The 19,360-nt window shown below is 31.5% G+C and overlaps 1 protein-coding gene across 1 annotated transcript in view; it reads right to left on the reverse strand.

Moving 5' to 3' along the window:
• Window positions 1-19,360, reverse strand: part of LOC146539862 (C3 and PZP-like alpha-2-macroglobulin domain-containing protein 8) — a 165,168-nt gene that overhangs the window by 71,303 nt on the left and 74,505 nt on the right. The window contains exon 4 of the mRNA XM_085207464.1: window positions 2,778-2,963. Coding sequence (XP_085063590.1) covers window positions 2,778-2,963 — 186 coding nt within the window. The remainder of the gene's footprint in view (window positions 1-2,777; window positions 2,964-19,360) is intronic.

Here is a 19,360-nt window from a genome sequence, read left to right on the forward strand (position 1 = left end):
GTTAAAAATACTCCATATCGTCGTCATATACATATGAAACACTTCACTCAGACTAGGATGAAAGGCCATAAATCCATATATCCCTTAGATAAAATCAAAACATAAAGCACAGAAAAGCTATAAGATATACCCATAAATAACTGTTATAAGCTTATAAAAGCTCAAAATACACAAAAAAAGCTTATACATATTATATAATATCTCATAACTTTTTCATTACCTTTCATGAAATAAAAAACGGGCACATTAATGTGAATAAAATGTGTTTATCGTATTTTAATGGCGCGAGTTGAAACTCTGTGTATATTTAATCTGCTTAAGTACAGTATGGGATTGGTTCGCAATATTCAGATATTTGTTGTATTGAAGTAAATATTGGATGTTTAATATTTATGAAAGTGTATGTTTAAGCCGATTTGTTCGTTTTGCTTATTAAAAATATGTTTTTTGTGCCTTTTCACGTAAATCTTTCAGGGTATGGAGAACGCTAAGTGAACAGATCAAATCATATCAGCTTCACGCACATAGCAAAGGTAGACAGAGGGAACCTAATGTTAAGACATTCCGTTGTCCATTTTCCGCCGAATTCTAAAGGCATTGCGTGTAGAATGGCGGAACTCAACATCGCGCTTTGCCATGAAATTAAAATATAAATTTAAATAACACAACTATAATATCATCATAATATAAATAATTAACATCGTTTAAAAAGTTCAGCCATTTCTCTAAAATAATCTCTAAAAGGTTTAAAATATTCCCAAATCACTCAACCATCACTCGTCAAGCCAAGTTAAACCATCAATAAAAATGAGACCACAAATTGCCGTGAAACAGTTGAAAGACAATTTATCCAGCTAAAGTAGTTGCCAGCGTAATGTATGGGGCTTGCTTAGTAATTAATTACTTCGAGTCGTGTTTTCGAACTCCGGTACTGGGGGCTGCCAAATATTTTATGAGATTTGAATCTGTGTCAATATTAGTATATAGTCGGGTTGGAGGAAGACTTTAGTGTCAAAACACTTTGTTCACTATTCCCTTTTGCCTAATTTTGAGTCAACGCACGGTTAATTGGCGCAACGTATTCCGCGTATGGCAAGGTAGGGTGAGATTGAACCTAGTGTTAGTTCCGTTCTCTATTAATACTTCCGTTCTCGACTTTCCATCAAGTACTTGAAGCATTGCGTGGTGATTGGCGGAATTAAACGCCGGACTCTGCCTTGGCACCAGATATTTTATTTTCTCGAATGCGAATGAAACCTTAAATCTGTAGCAATTACAGTCGCACGCTTGTGCCCCTACGCTACTACAGGCCTCTTTGTAAAGTTAAAGACAATATTGGTATTTAAAATTACATTTAACTAACACTGGTAGCTTGCCAAAGGAAGCCCGTCGTTAATTTAACAGCCAGATAGAACGTTTTTTTATGCACGTGATCGGAATTTGTCCGTAGTATTTGTTATTCTTATTTCGTCGTATAGTTTTTAAGTAAAGTGCTGTGAGTTTATTTATCGAATTACTATTGGCGGATTTTCTTTTAAAGATAGATTAAAAAACTTCCTTTCTTTTAATAGTTAAAATAAGTAAAAGCTTAGGGAGAAGTTTCAATACATAATCGAATATATTCAGAACAGTGATTTTCATGGTCTATTACAATTTGTGCAAATTTTTGCTTTCATGCTATATTCCGCACATAATATGGGAGACAGAGGGAATCTTGGAAACTAGTTGTAAGATACTCCGTTATCATTAATACTATGAAATGTGAATGTATGTTCACAACCAATGGTTCACAACTATTCTGTTCCACTTTGATTTACATATGCCCATTGCACCAATGGACCGACGACCTGAAGAAGGTTGCTGGCTTCGACTGGATGCGGAAGGCGGAGGATCGGGAGATTTAGCGCACCCTGGGAGAGGCCTATGTCCAGCAGTGGACCCGAAAAGGCTGAATGATTGATTGATTGCACCAATATTAATATTTCACTTGCAATAACGAAATAAATTTATTTTCTTTTTTACCAACAAATGAATATAAGGACTTATAGATATACGATGTTTTATTCATTATATTTTAGGACCAAAATAAGGAAAAAAATGTAAAGCACTTTAAAGATGTTTTCACAATAATAACATTTGGAATATTCGCCGAATGAAAAGCAGGAGCACGTCTTAAATAAAATTTATTATAGAAAAGAAGCCGCCAATCACTATGGTGACAGGATAATCGAAAATCTAATTAATTACGCCCAATACCTTCGTTGCTTTGGACCGAACATAATAAATGTTCATTCAATCAGCCTCCAAAATAATTTATGATGAAGAGAAATCTTTTAAAATATTATAATTTTATTTTTTTAGAAAATATAAATGTTTGTTTTAATAATAACTTGGCTGGACACGCTTTCGGGTAATTTGAAGGTGTTAGCAAAGCTGCTAGGCAGCTTGGTGGGTGTGGGTGGTGGGTTATTGAGGAGTGGTGACCCCACGATAATAAGGAGAAAGAAGATAGGATACGAAGAACGAGAAAAAGAACACTGCAACTTTCTACCTCATAGGTATATAACAGATCTTCATTTAAAACATAATATAAACGTATTATTAATATCATTTATATATTTTTTAGATTCACGATGAATTTACTCTTAACATTTACTTAGAAAAAAACGAACTCTGAAAATCTCTTACAAGATTTTATAAGAATTTTCAGTATTTTTCTAACAACTTTCTAACATATCTTTATAAATACAACGAAATAACATAACATAGATACTTACTAGTCTCCCCAGGACGGTAATGATGCCTTGCGGGTCGTACTATCACATCCCGGACAGGTCCCAAGAGACGGATGACGCTGTGGCTTTTAGCAGTGCATTCGTCGTTGCCCACGCAGCCCACTGTCGTATGTAGGGTGCAATGAGATACAGGTGATGAAGGTATCTTGAGAGGTATTATGCCATAACCTGGAACAAAATAAACATTAAGTACTGGATTTCTTTAGCTTCACTCTTCACTCGGTTGTAGCATGATAAGCAGGAAGCCTAGTATCAAGACCTACAAAGAATATAATATATACGATTTTTGTTTAATTAATTAAGTATATGCGTTAAGGTACTTTTCCATATTTCATGCACATTTTTTTTTACCCAATTCTTATTGTTAATTATTCTATATTTATTGTAGTTGAATATTGTTAAAAGTAATAAATAAACGTGTAATTTACGATATTTGTTATAATTATTAACATATTTATTATTAAAACTGTTTTTTTTTTTTAATTGTTACCTGAATTAAACCATTTATTTTTAAATTACAACTGAATAGTATAGAAATAATCACGTTCAAACAGAACAAAGGTTTCCCATAAAAGCTGTGTAAAGTTTGAAATATCAACAATAAAAGCACTTGGAGCACCTCCAAATGGAAAGATGTTGAAGAAATTGCTCTAGCATTTGCCAACCACTCAAATGAACCAGACACTATTATTAAGAGGTGAAATAAGGGTAAAATTATTACCTAAGTAAGAATGGTAAATTTTATTCTATTGTAGAATTGAATTATATTCTTTTTTTTAAATAGAGAGAGTACATTCACTCATTCACATATTATTATTTTTTATTCGAGAAAAACATATTATTTAACTATACCCTTAGTAGATTTTAATAATATATTTTATAAATGTATTAAAATACGTGTATAGTGATATTTTATGGCTATAATTATCTATTTTAAGGTACTAAATCACATATTACTTACATTTATTAACATATGGAAATACAGTACATTAAATCTTATAATATATCATGAAAAAAACAGAATATATATTATACGAATAAGTAGAACAACTTTTTCTTGAGCAGTTCATTTGAATTTCAAATACGAATACACAGAATTCGTTACATATTAATAACAAAGGCGACTTCTAGAACGACTTATTCGAGTTTATCTTTGTTTCTTCACATAATTCTTTTATAAGAAAAAAGGAAAGCTATTTTTCATTTCGAGGACGCAAATATATACAGTTTTTACGGTTTTTTTTTCAATATAAAATATTGTCATTTCAGTAGTTAAAAAAACAAAAGTTTTTCACATATTTCATAAATATCAAAATTTATACTTTATAAATATATGGACACGTTAATTATATTCATTATAGAAATAGTTGAAGAAAATTCTTTGAATACCACGTAGCTTGAGTGTAGCTTATGTGATTACATAATAAGAATACATGAGGCCATTGTGGCATAGTGGCATAAGCGTTTGAATTTAAGCACGACGTTGTCGGTTCAATCCCACTTGGAAAATTGAATTATTATTTATTAACGTAAGTCAATAACAAGGCAAAGCACGGCGTTGGTATCCGGCACTCAACATGCCATGCCTCGAAAATTCGGCGGAAAGTGGGGAAAGGAGAAAGAGAACTTAAAGGTTCTCTCTGCTTATCCTGCAATATATGATTACATTATGACATTTTTTACAAAAAAATATAGAATTATACTCAATATAAGAGATTGAGGGCAATACATAGAAATAATATATGTATATTTTAAGCGTTTATTGATTTCTCGTATGTTTACTTTGTAGATCCGTGGTTAATTGAGTTAAGCCTCTTTGAGAGGGCAACAAACATTCTAATAATGTAAAAATAACGAATTCTTTTGCATTTATTATGTATCTAGGTATTGTTAGGCATATTTGAGGATTGTATGCCAACGGGAAGTACATAAAAGTTGACAAAATTAAATTTGCGGATGTACGCATTCATTTTATATAAAATGAACTACAAATATAAGTTAGTAATATTTTAAATTTTGTATGAAATATCTATTTTCTATAAATTTACTGCTTTTTGGATTTTTTCCTTTATCAAATTTCATAATTTTAGGCCTACGAGAAGGTCTATGGTACGTGGTAAATTTCATACAAAATTCAGTAATAATGAATCGCAAACGATCATATTTTTTGATTGGGTTGAGTACTCAATTTCAAATTAAAAGAAACTAGACATAGAGTAGAAAACAATATAACAACAGCATTTTAAATACAAAAAGCATTAATTACATTCAAACATAAACCCTTTCACAGCTAACCACATACTAACTATAGCAAACGTACATCAAGTTGGCTGTCAACACCGACATTAACATAAGATCTAACAAAGAATTGTATGTAAGTACATACTCGTAGAAACGAATAAAGGAATAGCTGAACTTCCTGTAAATGACGCCATACATCTTCTGAGGTCGGCTAATGAACCAGTTTGTGGCACTAATTTGCTAAATTATATGCAACTCGAATATTAAACCTGAACTAAGTACGAATTCAGTATAATACTACAGCTTTAGTTACATTTCTCAGCGTATTTAACGCGTAAATACTCGTAGAATAGCCCGAAAGTTACGTTAAATTATAAAGGAGAATAGAAGGAAATGCGGAATATAATTTTGGTGTTTGTTTTTATGTAGGTAATTGTTAATACGATTAAGCTTTTATTACTGGGATTAAATACATATCTTTATTTTGTTTTTACGTTTGAATTTAAGAATAAAACAGGTCAACTGCGAGTCGGATTCGTATACCGCGGGTTCCGTGGGTCAACAGAAAGTACAATTTATAAAAGTTGCCACACTTAAGCTTACATACACATGCACTCATTTTGTAAATAATAAACTATAATTATAAGTTTGTAATATTTTTTGTATGTAATTATTATTATTTTTTTATTTTTTGTATTTTTCCTATACTGCAAGTTGTTACTTCTTGCCAATTTTCATATATTCTGTAGATTCACGGGAAGTACCCTATAGGTTTTGATTACTCGGCGAATATTATACAAAATGTAGTAAAATCATTTTAGAGAGAGAGATTGATATAAATTACAACAAAGTGTTCATATAAAGATTCCGTTTCTTCATTTTGAGGTACGGAACCCTAAAATAGCCTTATTATATAGCCTATGCGCGGACTGTGCATAATAGAGTTCATTATCTCTTGGACCTTGATTAATTAAATTACAAGCTGGAGATAGAAATAATTATTGCATGAGTTTGATTCACGAATTAATCAGTTTCACGCTATATCCCGCACACAGAAGGGTAGGCAGAGGGACCATATTGTTTAACATTCCGTCCCTCCAACCTCTTTCCGCCAATTTCTGGAGACATTGCGTGTTGAGTGGTGGAACTCAACGCCGCGTTTTGCACTTAAGAAATTGTTATAAAATAGTATTGTTTTTAATATTTTCAATTTCCTCAATCTTGACTGATAATGATAAGGCCTTAAATACAATTTCTTTAAAATGACCAAATAGTAAAGAAGAAAGTAACTAATTACGAAATTCTTTTTAACTATTCCGTTTTATTCGAAAAATGTATGATAATATTATTTTTTTGTAGTAGACACTAAAAACAAAACTATTACTATACTATTTTAGCTTGTGCAGCTAAGCTTCGTTTCTTTTATAATTTCTAGTATACCCTGTTTCAAGCTCTAATAGTTATAACAAAGATCCAGGGAAATCCACCTGGGACTGTGTCGTTTATACACTTGCTCCTTTACGAGACCGTTTGGTGCAATAGTAATAGCATTGTCAACGGAATTGCAATTCTACATAATATAGTTTTATATAATGCTGTATTTGTTTCTTTTAATTAAATCCAATATATATTTAAACAAAACACTATTCGTTTTTTAATGAACGAGACTTTCAAGCAATTCGACATATTCGGCTAGCATCCATACCTATATTATAAATTCGACAGTAACACTGTCTGTCTGTCTGTCTTTTACGCAATCAGGCCCAAACCGCTAATTTAATTGTGATAAAATACTCATATAGAAATACTTGAGGGTCTCGGGATGAACATAGGATACTTTTTTTCTCATATTTGTAATATCGCATTTTCGATATATACCAATATATTAAAATACTTATTAATTTGACATGCAATTTATTCCGCCATGTTAATAACAACCGTCGTGGCTAAGCAACGATTTGCAAAGTTTGTTGTTAGAAAACGTCACCCAAAATGAGCTTGCTTAACTCATCTCTCTATTGAAAACTGAAAATAATTTCATAAATATATTTGATAAATATTCGTATAGTTCAATCGTTTCAAGCGTTCGGGTCCACTAGTTTTTTTTATAAAATAAAGGTAAAATCATTAACGAATCCACTCTAATACCTAATGAATTGTCTATCTCAATTTATTTGTAAAATAAATAGAATGTAAATTCAATTAAGTTTGAGATAATTAAATTTTCTTGGTACTGCGCCACGGTTTAAAGGATCAAGTGTGAGTCCACTTGAGAGCAGAGGTTTAAATAGATTACATTTTGGAGGGTCTTTTATAAAATTTGAACGAGACTTTGATAGATACTTTTGATTGTGGGACGAGTGTTTGAAATCAGTTTAAAATCGATTTTATATATGAAAAAAAAGATATATAGAATATAAATTATTTTGTATTTTCATTATCTTATCTAATTTATTGTTTTTTAACTTATATTTTCGTTTCTTAAATTATAATTTATAACTTGGTATCTTTGCCAATCGTTTCAATTGTAAAGTAAAGGTTAAAAAATATTACAATTAAATTGTACCGTAGATAAGCTTGGTATTCTTCTTTATACTCGTTCCATTTTCTTCACATTGAGTGTCTTAGTTATATCATAAACACTATTTTATGTACGAGTATATAATTTGATTCAATTTGGGTAACAGAACATTTTTTTTAACTTCACGCTGTACGCTACAGCAGGATAGGCACTGGACCTGGAAACTTAGTGTTAAGAAACTCCGTTCTCATTCAGACACCCACATTCTGTCGAATTCTGCAAGCATTGCGTGTTGAGTGATAGAACTCAACGTCAACGCGAGAAATGGAAATCGAACCCACAATTGTCGCGCTTACGGTTACTCGCTCGTGCCCCTACGTCACGACTAGTCTCCTAAATATTACTTATCGGAATCTATAGACATGTGTAATTGACTTTGATTGAAACAGACGTCTTCCCAAAGTAATTGGGATGCATCTGAGTGCATGTCACAAGGTTTAGAACCACAATTCCCTTGAGGGTAACGTTTGTATGTATATAACATGGTCATTAAATTTTCTCCTATTTGGTAAAACAAATTATATGAAAACGTTATGTTTACTATTCTAGTATTCGATATTTTAACTTATAAAATAAAGAGTGACGGATCACTGGTTCGGACGGATCACTGAAGCCCAGTTGAAAGTTCTGAGGTACTAATATAAAAAAATATACAGTCGAATTGAGAATCTCCTCTTATAAAAGTCGGTTAAGAAATATACATACCTACAGGCTTCATAAGACGTTAAACATTTGAAAAGTATTAGGTGTTGGACGAACTACATCTTTTCCAATAATAATGATATCCCGACGGAAAACTTTAAAAAGTTACTCTTTCGAAAATGGTCGGAATATTGAAAACTGATATCTGTAGATATCTATCCAGTGAAACTATTTTAAATATTGTTCAAAATATATTTCAAGAAAAAGTTTCAATTCTGTATTTTTTATTTATTTATTTAAAATTTTATAGCTTAACAGACAAATAGCCCGTAACCTCTACTATTTAAAATTACCTATAAATATTATTTTAGATCTATAAATTATCATCAAAATCTAAAGAATGTAAAATTTACTTTGTCAATGACAAAGATACACAAATATAATAACAGAGCAACGAAACATAAAAATTTGAAATATCAATAATTCTCATTATTTACCGAATTCACAATTATGGCATACTTTTCTGTCCACGAAAAATTTATGAATCTTACTTAAATTTTGTAATTTACAAAATACAATTTTCCACAGCATCAAAAGTTTAAAAAAACATCTACCCTCATATTTTCATACAACCTAACCTAACCTACCAAAAATAATAGACTACCTAAATTACACGTCCCACCGCCTACAAAAAGACAAGCACGGCACAAAATCGATCCAGCTATCCCATCCAGAGGGATCGGGCTTAAACTTTTTATATAATAAAAAAGAAAACTGGAAAAGAACAAAAATAACACTAACGAGAACACTGCAGCATTGAGTCTTTCAATAGATAGAGTTTGTTATTCGTAGCGAATGCTATATTTTATTACATTTTTAATAACATTATTATTTTATAATAATAATAGTGGATAACATTTTTATTAATACTTATAATGATAGGAATTAGAAGCTTCTAATTTAGATACATGGGAAATTAATTGGGAGATTATGTTATTTTCTTTTTCTCCGCCTTATCCACCATATGGGATTTAGGCGGAAAGAAAGAGAAGGAGTGCCTATAAACTGGGCTTCCTGCCTGTTGTGCGGATAAAGCACGAAGTTAAAAGAAGTTAACTCGCTGTATCATTTATTTGCGCTCTTGGACTAATTAAGTATTCGTCTCAGTGCAACGATAAATAATATTTGCTAAAATAAAAAAACAAAAAAAAAAACTAGTTTATTATATTTATTTATTTGATTTGGTTTTGGTTTTATTATATTAAACATAGAATAAAATTTACTTTTATTATAAAGAAGATTAAGTTAGTTGTATTTTTTAAAAATATCCTTAGCTTCATGCTGTATCCCGTACTTAGCAGAGTAGACATAGGGAACCTGGGAACACTCCGTTCCGACTAAGATACTTCCGTTCTCTGTGTTCCGACAATTTATGGAGACTTTGTGATTTAAGTGGCGTTACTAGAGCGAGGAAATGAAAATATGAAATGTTTAATTTGCTCGAATAGGAATCGAATCCACAACCTATCGCTTATACAGTCGCACGCTTGGACCCTCAGACCATGACTGGCCCCTACCACTATTTTTTAATAAATATCATAAATATTTATATATTTCCATAAATTATGTTATTGGATAGAGAAGTGCACTTATAAACTCTGTTTCAATACACAATGGAGAGCATTTTGAGCCAATTACAGTTCGAAGCTGACTATGACTTAAATGTTTCCTCAACACTTCCATTGAAAACTTCTCCGTAGTAATTATGTTATAATTTAAATATTTATACGTTTATATTTATGTTTAGGTACATATTTTAAAATTACTATTATGAAAAATTAAACAAAGAAATCATAAATAAATTTACTATTATAAAGAGGAACTATGTACATGGCGAAAACTATAATAAAGCGAGAGTTGTAGGTTCGATTCCCACAACCCTCGGAAGAATTAAGTATTTAATATTTTCATTTCCTCGCTCTGGTAACGAGGCGGCTAAAATTCGGCGTAAAATGAGGAACGGAAGTGTCCTAATGGGAAACAAAGTGTCTTAACACTACACATTTTTAAGTTCCCTCTGCCTATCCTTATATGTGCGGAATATAAACTAGAGAAAACTTAAACAAGTTAAGTTAAAATAATCGTTATGCATTTTAACGTTCAGTCCACCATGAGCTAAAACTTTAGGAACACGGAAGCAATTTGTCTCCGCCACGTGTATTTGACAGCTCTCCGAATCTGTACGTAGAATAATTAGAAAAGTATTCGTCAATGCTGGCTTGAGGTAGATTCAATTAAAAGTTCCTCTGGTTGATTTAAATTTCTTGTTTAACATCACTTTTCAATGAATTATGTTGCTTTTGCTACGGGTGTTTAGTTTTTTTATAGTGTTTATACGCTTTAAATTTAAAATACTTGTACGTCATGTTTTATATCCGTCAATACGGTCATGTTTTTTTGTCCAGAAGCAACACAGCAGGGTAAGTAGAGGGAACCTAGTGATAAGACACTCCGTTCCCATTAAGACTCATTGTCTATAAGACGTATAGTATATGTACATATATATAAGACTTTAACAGAAATGTTAAATTGTAATCCAACGTAAAGAATTTGTTACCATTATAAAGCGTAGTAAGCGTTTTTCGCTTTTCAACCATATTTGAGAAGCGTTGAATAACTAAACTAAGTACCGGGCTTTTTCTTACAGAGCGAGAAATAAAATAACTTTAAACATAATTATTTCTTCGAGTCAGAACCAAACCCGCAACTATAGCGGTAGCGGTAACAAACACCATTTCACTGCGCTACGATAGAGATTTTTATATTTAGGTATATTATACAAATACATACCAGCATAGCTGTTTACGTAAATTGAATTGGTTTTAGAACCGAAAGCAATTGGCATTTTGAAGTCAGATCTATGATGTCACTATTGCAGCGAACAATCCCATGCACCTGGCACCAGCCGCGACGCATCACGATTTGAAAATCTCTAGACAATACGAAAATCTTATTGCATGAAAATAATCTAGGTATTACGAAAACCTGATTTGTCTATCTATATGTAGAATTTTATTATTTTTATTTTATATATGTCGGAAATAAAAGGCGTAATAGACATTAAAAATAAACGAGTAGAACCTCCGACCATGTCCTGGCCTTTGGTTACTGGTTTGGTACTCGAAATACTTAATTAAATAAATAAGTAAATCTAAAACAAATAAATAAACCAAATAATAACTGGAAACATAATAAATTACAAGGAAAATAATAACAACATTATCTTATTCTTTAAATGATGGCTTGGAGCAGTGCCTGGGACTTGTGACCCCAGGAGTAGGCTTAAGGGATCCCTTTCCGATATATCAACACTCGCCTTTCACTGCTCTAGTCCAGTATAATTACAAATAGGTCTTAACAACATTCATAATTAAAATAGTCGAGGTTAACCAGCGGTGGAGCACGAGTAGTGCTCCGAGCCGTGGCAGAGCCTCGACTGAGCGTACAACGCCCGCGCAGCCTTTTATAAATTAACAATGACATTGACAACGGTGACGCGCCCAAAGTGGCGCCACCGGAAGCTGACAAATACAGAACCATCAATTCAATAATTACAGCATTTTATTAACTCTTAAATGTTATTTCTAATTTTACTCCTTAAAACATCTTTTGTAATTAATTAACTAATTATGAATTTATTCTCAATATTGAATTAAATTAACACCAGCCGACATATACATATATATTTTTTTTAATTGTGATGTAGATTTCTCGTTTTTTAAATTCCTAATATCGGTTAAAGAATTAGATCCTTGCGTTATTGTTGTTCAAAAATTTGGCTAAAATTGACTGATATTATATTATCTATATTGTTAGAAATAATCAAATAATGACCATAGAGGTTATATAAGAACGGCTCTAATTGCTGGCTGGCACTTTTATGGGCTGTCAACAGCGACCGAAAGAAAAGGATCGCTAACGTCACTCTGCCCGATGGATTCTTTAGAACCAGATATTGTTATTAGACTGCTAGATAATTCCCTTTGGTTGTTTAATAATTATTTGAAGCCTTGTTTTAATTCATTACCTTTCCCACTTTATTTAATATTTCCAATAGTTTCTAACAATATATATAAAAGGACTTGTCCTCACTGTCTGAGGTAAGACGCACGCACAGCCGTAACCGCTGATGGTAGAAACATTAAGTTTGGACAAAAGTTTACTTTCGTAATCTGGACATCCACTAAGAAGGGATTTTGAAAAATTTTAACCCTAAAGGGGTGAAATAGGGGTTCAAAGTTTGTATGGAAAAAAATTTAAATCGGAGCCGATTTTTATAAAATTTTAAATTTAGATTTTTAAAAATATTTAATTGAACATATGTTTCATGGTTTTTTAGAATTCACCCCCTAAGGGTGCAAATAAGGGGTTGAAAATTTGTATGGAAGAAATCTTTAAATCGCCGCCGATTTTTATAAAATTTGAAATTTAGACTTAAAAATATTTCACATGTTTCATGGATTATTAGAATTCACCCTTAAATACGCAAGCGAAACTGCGCGCGCCCGCTAGTAAGCAATATAGGCAGAGGTAACCTATTGGTAAGACTCTCCGTTCCACACTTTCGCACATGTTTTCGTCGCCGATTTAGTTTTAATTTATCTTATGCATAATATATTAAGGTAAATTATAGAAAAGAGTGTATAGAATAAAGATGAGTCTTGGTTTAATATCCAAAATATTTCAAATTTCATCGCAATGTGAAACTAAAAATATTTCATTATAAATCTAAAACTACGTAAATTTGTTCGTGATGAGCTTTTATACGAAAATTTATGTACTGAAAACCACTAATGAATATTTAAACTTTTTAAATATTCATTCTTTTGATATTATAAGGAATTTGATGAATAAAGAAGTTTTAAAAACAAATTTCATTTACGATTTATTTATAGTAAAAAAATAAAAAAATTGCACACATAATTTTCGACCGAAAATCGGCTATTTCTTAATAAATATACACCTTGTATCGTGTTTATACTAAAGAAATCCTAAAAAAATCATAAAAAATGTATATCAATATACTTTCCTGTTGCCTGTATGTTTGTGGATTCAATTGATTTTGGTATATATGGTTTTAAAATAGTCTTGTTAAAATAAGGTCGTTGTCGCGCAGGTTCACAAACGTTCTGTAAAAACGACGGTTCTGGGCTCGACTCCCACTTGGAGGAGTAAAATATTTTAAATATTAATTTCATCGCTTTGGTAACAAAGGAAAGCGCGGCGTTGATTTCCGCCACTCAACACGCAATGCCTGAGGAACTGGAGAAGGAAGTGTTTTAAAAGGAAGTATTTTTGAAAGGAAAACTTCAAAGGGACATCAAATTTAAAAATTGGCTGTTTATTATTCCGTGTGAAAGAATCGGCGACGAAAAATGGACACCAATACAAAGCGAACGATATATATATATAGCATAATATAATATTTTTCGTGTACAAAAATCTTTTGTACTGAAATCTGAGATTGGCTTTGTTGGACGCACAAACAACTAGAGTTCATTCAAAGGAATTTTTCAACGGAATCCATTTGGTTGAGGAAAGTTTTCATATTTCGTCTAGAATATGCAAATTATTTAGCAAAAGAACTGTTTACGACTGAAACTGTGGAATATACAAATTAAAATGTGTTTACTGGACCATTGGATCGGTAGGCTTGGCTTTTTCGACAAAAAAGGCTCATGAATTTGGCAAAAAATTATGGAATATTTTATAGAAGAGCGGAGTGTTTTTTCACTATGTTCCCAGATTCTTATCACTATGTACAGGACATAGTGTGAAGGTAAAAATAAATATATGTGAAACACATCACATAAAAACTCCAGACAACTATAAAAAAATATAACGATAAAAACGTTAGACCAAATCCATATTTACCCTTTCCTATAAGCGTAATTCCAACAGAACATTTTCCTTTACAAGATCTAATTTTTCCGTCTCATCAGCTGGAAGCAGCTGGCATCTGCGACGGTTCGTTAGGCCCGCTGCAAAGTAAATCGGATTCCTTGGCGAATTAGCGATTTCTATTAGCTTCAGCGTATTGTAGGTATGGAATAGTTGGAAATTATTTAAACTAAATTAAATATATTGTAAAATACAAGTGTGTACCTTTGGCTCGCATTCAAATTAAAATTGATATTGGAGATCTTCCTTTTGAAATCTTCTTGTAAAAACCTCATACATGTCATGACTAGATTAAAATCAAATATTTTCCAAAGAAAGTACGGACGATTAACTATAAACTAAAAAAATGTCGAATATCTCTTAAATGAATGAATAAATCGTCTTATTTTTAGAAAACGTCGCAATAAAAAAATACGCCTCTTGTAACCATTGACGCCGTACGTTTTAATTTATTATAAAAACGTATTACAGGGAACATAAATAATATAAAGGAAATATATAGGTAGAAATATTGGAAGCTACACTTAGATATTTTTTAGCAAGATAAGCAAAAGGAACTTAGTTTCGTTGGCGTAGCTCAACGCCAGAGCGATGGAATGAAAATATTAAATAATTTATATTCTCGAGTGGGAATCGAACCCACAACCTGTCGCGTTTACACTTACCCTTTGTACCCCTACCCCACCACTGGCCTAAACAATACTTAGGTATTATAATACACTAGCAGACCCGCGAACTTCGTATCGCCTAACAGTCGATTTTTTTTTATTCTGCTATTAGCGATACCGGGTCAGCTAGTAAGATAAAAAAAATAAAAACTTAAATCATTTTTAATTCTTACAATATTCATTAAAAATTATAATAAAAATAACAATTTCCGATATCTTATTATGATGCCTACTTATTATATTTTATTTTATTTTTACTTATTCTAAATTCAGTTTCATTTTCATTGTAGTACTTTATGGTACACGTTATTTTTTGTTTGGTTATCTGGCGCGTAAACAAACAGAGCAGATTGTTTTCCAACACGGGAACAGGCAACATACAACAAACCATGCGAGAAACATGAGTTTTCTATATTAATACCACTAACACTTAATAACTGCCCCTGGGATTTGTTTATAGTCATTGCGAAAGCAAGCCGTATTGGAAACTGTAGTCTTTTAAGCTCGAATGGTATGTCAGTCGAAATCATTGGGATGCCCCGCATCATCAAAAAGTCTTCTCCTTTATACTTTCCTTTTAATATGATTGCTTCTATTACGTCAATCAAAATTATAAGATTTTTTTTTTTATCTGTGATACACATATATGTTACCGATTTATGGATTTTCTTTTTAAATTTTATTTAATTTGTATATATTTATTAAAAATATTTACTTAAATTTATATCATTTGGTGTTGAACCATTTTAAATAATAATTATGGTATTACGTAAACGTCAAAACAAATGTTTATTACGTAGAATAATTTATTTTAAGACGATTGACGAATTATATGTTTAGCTACTTGGTGACTGGGGTTCCACATTGGATCCAATTTTTTTTATGTCAACAGAAAATGCTCATCACGTTGAATAACTTTTCCTAATTCGTTGTATTGATATCTCTTATAGATTAGGCGGGCTGCTAGGGTTTCACATCAGGTATTCGGACTATCAAAATAAATTATAGCCTATATGTTGCCGAAGACTAATAGCTATGCAACAAAAGAAGTTTCATTTAAATCTGTCCAGTAGTTTTTGAGTTAAAGAGTCACAACAGACAGACAGACAAGAATTCCAAAAATCATATTTTTACCTTCTATTAGTTGTATTGAGTCCCCCTGAAGTGTTTTTTTTAGTTTATATTCAATGTACAGATTTTACCCCCTTTACAGTTTTATTATATATAATATAGAATAGATATAGATTACTGATGCCCTATATATCTAGATTTTAAATAACATCCATGATTTATTTGAATCAGCCTATCCGAATAAACGACACTTATCAACCGAGCCTATCAGTCAATGCGATCAGATGAATCATTAAGCGGAGGATATCTTGGAACGCTTTGAGCTATTAACACTGAATCAGTTAGTCTGTGTGGAATTTTAGGCTGGATTTGAATGTTAAATTATTTTTTAGGCTTTAGGTATTTCTATTGTATAAGTAAATTAATAATCAATTAAATTAATATTGCTTCTAGATGTTTACATTTTTTATGGTACCACGTTGTATTCAGAAGGGGAGGCAAATGGAACCTGGGAACTTAATTTTAAGACGTTCCATTCCCATAAAGGCACTTCTGTATCCAACGTTCGTATTCCTTATTTCAAAGTACAAAGAAGTGGAAAATCTTAAAAATAATAATGATAAAGAAAAACTAAATATAAAGCTGAACTAAAACAGAAAAGCTCTTTAAACATACCTACTTAAATTTGAAAGAAAAACAAGTTATACGTTAAGTAAAAGTATATTTTAGTAGATTTAAACGTTATAAAATCCACTTCGTAGTATCCAAGTACAAGACAGGACATCAGCGACAGTATCTGGACGTGGATAAATGTGACATTGAGATTGAGAGCAACTACCGTGATGAATGGGTATGCAGTTAAGAGATAATTTTATAGTGCCAAGTTTTCATTTTAGGGGGAATAATTTTAGTTTTTGATATATAGTGTGTAGGACAGTAATTAATTCATATATTTTTGTTATTTATTTCAGCTCACGCTGTATATCACATATAGCAGAGGAAGCAGGAACCTAATATTAAGACACTCCGTTCCTTTCTGCCAAATATTAGAAGCATAACGTGTTGAGTGGTGGAACTAAACGCCGCCCTTTTGCCTTAGTACCAAACCGAAGAAATGAAAATATTACTAAATAATAATTAATTCCTCCGACTGGGAATCGAACTAACAACCATCGCATTAAAATTACACGCTTGTGCTCCACGACTAGCCTCATGTGTATTTATAGAAGTACGTATAATTTAAATATTTACACATGTTTTCGTAGATTCCAGGACTTATTCGAGCTCCCACAAAACAATTTAGGTAAAGCAAGATAAAGAGCTATCATGCAGGTTTTAAAACCACAAAGGGGGCACCAATAAAACTTCCAACGCCTTCGTTCATGAATACTGGAATGGCTAAAGTTTTCTAGACAACAAAATGCCTTTATGATTCCCTGAGACGTCGTAAATTGATATTATTCTGGATATTTCTATTTTCCATTGCTTTTCTGGTGGTTATGGTGGGATTTATTTTGTATTTTCTTATATGTATAATGTAGCGTATGACTGTAAGCGCAGCTGGTTATGAGTTCCATTCCCACCCGAGGAAATGAAATATTTAATGTTTTCATTTCTTCGCTCTGGTGTCGAGGCAAAGCGCGGCGTTAAGATCCGCCACTCAACACGCAATGCTTCCAGAAATCGGCAAAAAGTTGAGAGCTGAGTGTTTTAACAGTAGGCAACCTCTGCCTGCCCTGTTTCATGTCAATTGCAATAGTAATGGAAGTAGATTCAAATTCTAAACAATGGTAACAAAGTTGAATTTGCGTAATTATGAACACATTTAAGTTGTAGATTTGAAAAATCAATAATTGTAATTGAATTATTGCTCTTTTGAGAATGTATAAATTAAATAGAAAAGTAATAAATTTAAATAAGCAAAGGAATAAGTAAAAGTTGATTTAATAAACGTTCACTGAAATATTATTGAATAATAAAAAAATCCTATAGTTCTAGAAAAATATTTACATATTCTATTCTATACACATGCATATTAACCAAATATTATGAAAAAATATATATATTGAAAAAAAAACAAAGCTTTTTCAATATTCGCAAATAACTTTAAACTAAACGCGCTCTGAAAAGTTTGTATGAAAAGTAGAATTCGCTTTCAAATTTTATTTTGACGCACTTTTGTGATGTAGAATTCAGTACATTTTGTTGGTATATTGTTGGCACAAAATGCATGTTCTAAAACCTGTAAAAATCAATAATATTATTCAATTTAAATTTTAGTTAAAGTTTTTTTAACATTAGGTTAACTTAACTAGGTTAAGCTGTAACAAAACTAAGCTAAAATATATGATTTTCAATTTGAACCACTTGTAATAATTGTATCTTCATGAAATTTGGCAGTTATATGTAGTTTAGATACAATAATATGGTATCAACGAGCTGGCGTGATGACGAACCCAGGATCTGAATATTGGCACCCTTCAGATGTAACTAGTAAGCCATTCGAGTTAAGGCTCATACAATTTATAACTCCGAACAGTTTCTATAGATAACTTGATATAGAACTTGGCGTGTTTTTTGTTTGTTTTTTAAACGATACACTTATATAATTTCAGCATTTTATAATTCCTATTTATTAATACTATAAATAATATTTACTTATTCAAGTAGACTTTCGCGAATAATTCACAATACGAAAAAAAAACACTTCTACAGCGTAAGCTTCCCAAAGTTTTATAACATGCAAAATAATTTAGTTATACTTGTCCGGATATCTGGAACTTTTATTTATGGCCAAGTTTGTGGAGTGTACGTGACGGTGCAACTCACACTATATTCATTTACACAAGCTCGGCTTAACTTTGGTGAAGTCGGTTCTCAAAGTTTTAGATTTAGAAAGCCAATACGTGTTGAACCAGTGGCTTGGTGATTGGTGATTCAAACACAAATTGTGTTATTTTCTGTTTATATGCTACTATTAAATAGCTAAAATGAAGAAGAAGAATTTTTAATGCAAAATATGCATATTCATGTCATTCAAAATTAAACCAAAGTTTACAAAAACCTCAATAATTTTCATATTATTTCATACATATCCTGAACGTACCAGGTATTTTATACATTGTCGAGGTATTGTTTAGAATACAGAAATTATACAGATTGTCCGTAACATATACATATGTATATTATATTCATTCTACCGCCATTTTGTTACAGTTGGGTTGTATTCTTAATATTATAAAGCTGAAATATTTGTTTAATTGAATGAGCTCATCTTAGAAAATAGTAATTTAAATTCTAAAATTCTGTTTGTGGTAAAATTCTTTGCTAACGTGGGGAAAGCCGAAGGTAAATACTAGCTGTACTTATTACAGGTTAGAAAATGTAACATGAACATATTC

The sequence above is a fragment of the Heliconius melpomene genome, chromosome 3 (genome assembly GCF_056956725.1).
Source record: "Heliconius melpomene rosina isolate 202511_hmr_F chromosome 3, ASM5695672v1, whole genome shotgun sequence".
In the NCBI taxonomy this organism is placed as follows: domain Eukaryota; kingdom Metazoa; phylum Arthropoda; class Insecta; order Lepidoptera; family Nymphalidae; genus Heliconius; species Heliconius melpomene.